We start from the raw sequence: 5,000 nt of genomic DNA on the forward strand, positions 1-5,000 counted from the left end.
AAGATGTGTCTCTTTACTGGAAGGGAGTTTCTGTTGATGATGGCATTGGGAATGAAGCAATTTGGCACAATCATTTTCCACTTTGGGAGATTCCTTCCTTCAACGCTAGTTAGCTGTTGGCCTGTGGCGGTAGCTGAGTTACTGCTGGAGAACGTTGGGCTGTTGGTCGTAATGCACTGTAGGCGCTAGTTAGCTGTTGGTCGTAATGCACTGTAGGCGCTAGTTAGCTGTTGGTCGTAATGCACTGTAGGCGCTAGTTAGCTGGTGGCCTGCGGCGGTAGCTCTCTCTACCTACACCTGTAAAGTGGAAAACAGGACATTTAAAAGCTCTCTCTCTCTCTCTCTCTCTCTCTCTCTCTCTCTCTCTACCTACACCTGTAAAGTGGAAAACAGGACATTTAAAAGCTCTCTCTCTCTCTCTCTCTCTCTCTCTCTCTCTACCTACACCTGTAAAGTGGAAAACAGGACATTTAAAAGCTCTCTCTCTCTCTCTCTCTACCTACACCTGTAAAGTGGAAAACAGGACATTTAAAAGCTCTCTCTCTCTCTCTCCTCTGCAGGAGTTGTCGTAGTGAGATCACTATGGTGGTGTGGCGCACAGGGCCCGTTATGAAGCCCTACTTCGAGGGTCTCATCCACCAGCCCTCCTACAAGACCTCCGCCTACGACACGCTCTCGCCCATGGCCAAGAAAGTGGACAAGACGCCCCCTCTGCTGTCCAACCCCCTAGGCCAGAGGAACAGCCGCAAGAAGAAGTCTGGGGTCACAGAGGGGTCGGCGGGCACGGAGGGGTCAGGGGGGTCGGGGGGGTTCCTGGACGGAGCCTGGCCCTGGAGGGACAAGAGGGTGGAGGACAACGACTACAAGACCCGAACGACAACGCTGAAGGGAACACGTGTGACCTCATCAAACGGGGACAACTACATCATCCTCTCACCCGTCAACCCCGGCAACCAGGTAGGCCTGACTAACGTCTGAGCAACCAGGTAGGCCTGAGCAACCAGGTAGGCCTGACTAACGTCTGAGCAACCAGGTAGGCCTGACTAACGTCTGAGCAACCAGGTAGGCCTGAGCAACCAGGTAGGCCTGAGTAACGTCTGAGCCTTCAGCATGCAGAGCAGCGCTCCTTTAAGCTCTAACCCTTTAGGCCGAACCCCAGAGAGGAGCAGCGCTCCTTTAAGCTCTAACCCCAGAGAGGAGCAGCGCTCCTTTAACTCCAGAGAGGTGAGACTCGTGATAAGGTACGGAGAAGCTCCAGGGCGAACCACGCTTGGCCTGAATCACTTGACTTTTAGAATAAACAAGAATAAAAGAATAGAATAAGAGATCACAAAAACAAAAGCATCATATTAAACAAAAGAATCATATAAAAAACAAAGGAATCATATTGGGCATACTGGATAAAACCCATAAAAGTCAAAGAATACAAGACCACCATTAAGGAACACTGTGTCCACCATCTCTTTTGGTTCCACCATTAGAACCCTGTGTTCACCATCTCTTTTGGTTCCACCATTAGAGAACACTGTGTCCTTTATCCTCTTTGGTTCCACTATTAGAACACTGTCCACCATCGCTTTTGGTGCCACCATTAGAACACTGTGTCCCCCATCCCCTTTGGTTCCATCATTAGAACCCTGTGTCCACCATCCCCTTTGGTTCCACCATTAGAACCCTGTGTCCACCATCCCCTTTGGTTCCACCATTAGAACATTGTGTCCACCATCCCCTATGGTTCCACCATTAGAACCCTGTGTCCACCATCTCCTTTGGTTCCTGATACATCATGTAACTCACCCGGTAGCTCCTTCTCGGCTTCAGCTAATGTTCCGTGCAAATCCTCTTTAGAACCTGGGAGGGTTCTTTTCCAGGCCCTTTCTGCTCTTAAGACTTCCAGTGTTTCTTCAGCTACAGAGGCTTTAATCAAGCCTTTTCACATTCCTAGTGGAACCTTTAAAGAGTTCTACACTAGAGCAGGGGGCCAATAGGCTCTTCTCTGAGAGAACAAGTCAAAAGCCGCTTCCTTTTGAGCCTACAGCTGGGCTTAAGTGCAGGGTGCTACTCGCTGGGGGTGGAGAGCTCAAAGTGTGTGTGTGTGTGTGTGTGTGTGTGTGTGTGTGTGTGTGTGTGTGTGTGTCTGTGTCTGTGTGTGTGGGTCTGTGTCTGTGTGTGGGTCTGTGTGTGTGTGTGTGTGTGGGTCTGTGTCATTGTGTCTGTGTGTGTGTGTGTGTGGGTCTGTGTCATTGTGTGTGTGTGTGTGTGTGTGTGTGTGTGTGTGTGTGTGTGTGTGTGTGTGTGTGTGTGTGTGTGTGTGTGTGTGTGTGTGTGTGTGTGTGTGCGTGTGTGTGCAGCTTAATGCCCTGCTAGTGTGTGTGTGTGTGCGTGTGTGTGCATCTTAAAGGTGATTTTGACCTAAAGTGTTTTGAAACATGATACCGAGTGTGAACGTATGTCTCATAGCCCATCACTGGCTTGTCCCCTGCACTCCGAAATCTGGCGCTAGTTAGCCGATGCTACCAACAAGGCGGTCAATGGTGGTGCCTCGGCATCGGCATAGCCATGCAAATAAATCACTGTTTTACACCATTTACGAGGCTCAATGTATCTCCACACTTCATCGGTAGACTTCCGAGGGACCTGACATTTAAAACGAGGCATTGAGAACTTTGAAAAAGCACTGGTAGTTTACTTACAAGACGATTTATACAGACAGTATCTTCTCGAAGTTTAGCGTTTGCAGCCATCTTGAATTTAGTCACGATAAGTCAAGCGACGAGTAAGAATGAACAGGTATGATAAGGGATCAGATTCCAAAAATAATTCTGTGGAAATGCATGGATTACAGTTTCTTCCAGTAGCAGCAACTGTAATCCATGCATTTCCACGGAATTATTTTCCCACCGGAATTCTCCTTTAATGCCCTGCTAGTGTGTGTGTGTGTGTGTGTGTGTGTGTGTGCTGGTGACCTTCATGCATACCTAGCTGGGGCAGGTAGACAGGCCATCGGTTCCCATGAAGGAGGAGTGTGTGTTCCTCCTTCCCTCAGGAGGTGTGTGTGTGTGTGTGTGTGTGTGTGTGTGTGTGTGTGTTCCCATGTAGGAAGAGTGGTGTGTTCCTCCTTGCCTCAGGAGGGAAGTCATTTGATGTCAGCCAGCTATATGATGTCAGCCTATAAATACATACAGAGACTGGGTTGGGTGGGGGGTTGCTATTGTTGTCAGTGTGAATGTATGGATATGAATGAGAACTGAATGTATGGATATGAATGAGATCTCAAAAGAGCCTCAAGGCTGTAGAATAAATAGATAAATATGTATAGAGATTTGTTACACGTGTATATTTAATAAAATACATTACATGGTATTCCTTACGACACATTCATACGACACATTCGGTGTTTTCAGCGTCGTCCAGTGTTGGCTTAATTCACTGCTATTATAGAATGTGTAGAATGTTTTCCAGATAATTATAGAGACTGGGTCGAGTGTGTGTCTGTGTCTGTGTGTCTGTCTGTACCTGTGCCTGTGCCTGTGTCTGTGTGTGTGTGTGTGGTCTCATAAATGTCATCTCTGTTTTTCCTGCAGATATTGCAGCCGGTGTATTCTGACAACAATGGCACTATCGGAACGTTGGGTAAGTCCGTCTATATGGTCATCCGCCACACATCCACTCTAACGTCCACTCTAATCAATGCCATCCGCCACACATCCACTCTAACGTCCACTCTAATCAATGTCATCCGCCACACATCCACTCTAACGTCCACTCTAATCAATGCCATCCGCCACACATCCACTCTAACGTCCACTCTAATCAAGGCCATCAGCCACACATCCACCCTAATTGGGGGCAGCCGTGGCCTACTGGTTAGCACTTCAGACTTGTAACCGGAGAGTTGCCGGTTTGAACCCCAACCAGTAGGCACGGCTGAAGTGCCCTTGAGCAAGGCACCTAACCCCTCACTGCTCCCCGAGCGCCGCTGTTGTTGCAGGCAGCTCACTGCGCCGGGATTAGTGTGTGCTTCACCTCACTGTGTGTTCACTGTGTGCTTTGTGTTTCACTAATCACGGATTGGGATAAATGCAGAGACCAAATTTCCCTCACGGGATCAAAAGACTTATATATACTTATATATACTTACTTAATCAAGGCCATCAGCCACACATCCACCCTAACCAAGGCCATCAGCCATACATCCACTGCCAATTTTGCCAACAATTAATTCCTATTGATTACTGTGAACTCCCTGTTCACACAAAGCCTCTTGTCTGATCATATTTGGATCATGTTGGAAAATCATCTGCAACTTTGATGCTGTTTGCATAAACTTCATTAACAGCATCATGTGTTTCCTGCATGCCATGTGGAATGGGCAGTGGTGGGTCAAGCTGCCCTGTGTGGTGTGGTGTGGTGTGACGGGGTGGGATGTTTGCGCTGTCGTTGTCATATTATTTCCATGACCTCTTGGCCACAATGGAATCTGTCTTGTCTGCACAAACGCAAGTCATAGGGCTGAAAATAAGGAATTGAATTACCAAAACATGTTTTGCTTTGATGCCATAATGCTTTCAAAAGGACATGTAGATGTATTCTTCATTAAACAACTAACCAAGTGCAGCAAAGGACAAATGCCTAAACTGATTTCACTGTTTTCAGACAGGATATTTGAACATCTGATTGACGGACAATCTGAAAATCGAATTGACTAATGCAGAATATGGCACAATATAGCAGCAATAACATGTTTGTCTGATGCAGAATATGGCACAGTATATAACATGTGTTTGTCTGATGCACAATATAGCAGCAATAACATGTTTGTCTGATGCAGAATATGGCACAGTATATAACATGTGTTTGTCTGATGCAGAATATGGCACAGTATATAACATGTGTTTGTCTGATGCAGAATATGGCACAGTATATAACATGTGTTTGTCTGATGGCACTAATGCAGAATATAGCACAGTATACAATATGCAGTAGCAGCAATAACGTGT

At 46.8% G+C, this 5,000-nt stretch overlaps 1 protein-coding gene across 1 annotated transcript in view; it reads left to right on the forward strand.

Annotated features, from left to right (window-relative positions):
• Positions 1-5,000, forward strand: part of rgs3b (regulator of G protein signaling 3b) — a 38,833-nt gene that overhangs the window by 7,685 nt on the left and 26,148 nt on the right. Inside the window, exons 4-5 of the mRNA XM_076269612.1 lie at positions 561-957; positions 3,585-3,633. Coding sequence (XP_076125727.1) covers positions 561-957; positions 3,585-3,633 — 446 coding nt within the window. The remainder of the gene's footprint in view (positions 1-560; positions 958-3,584; positions 3,634-5,000) is intronic.

Source organism: Alosa pseudoharengus, unplaced genomic scaffold, assembly GCF_046254945.1.
Source record: "Alosa pseudoharengus isolate Yale_2024_CS ecotype anadromous, Long Island Sound unplaced genomic scaffold, YU_APseudo_1.1 YU_APseudo_1.1_scf_6, whole genome shotgun sequence".
Taxonomy (NCBI): Eukaryota; Metazoa; Chordata; class Actinopteri; order Clupeiformes; family Clupeidae; genus Alosa; species Alosa pseudoharengus.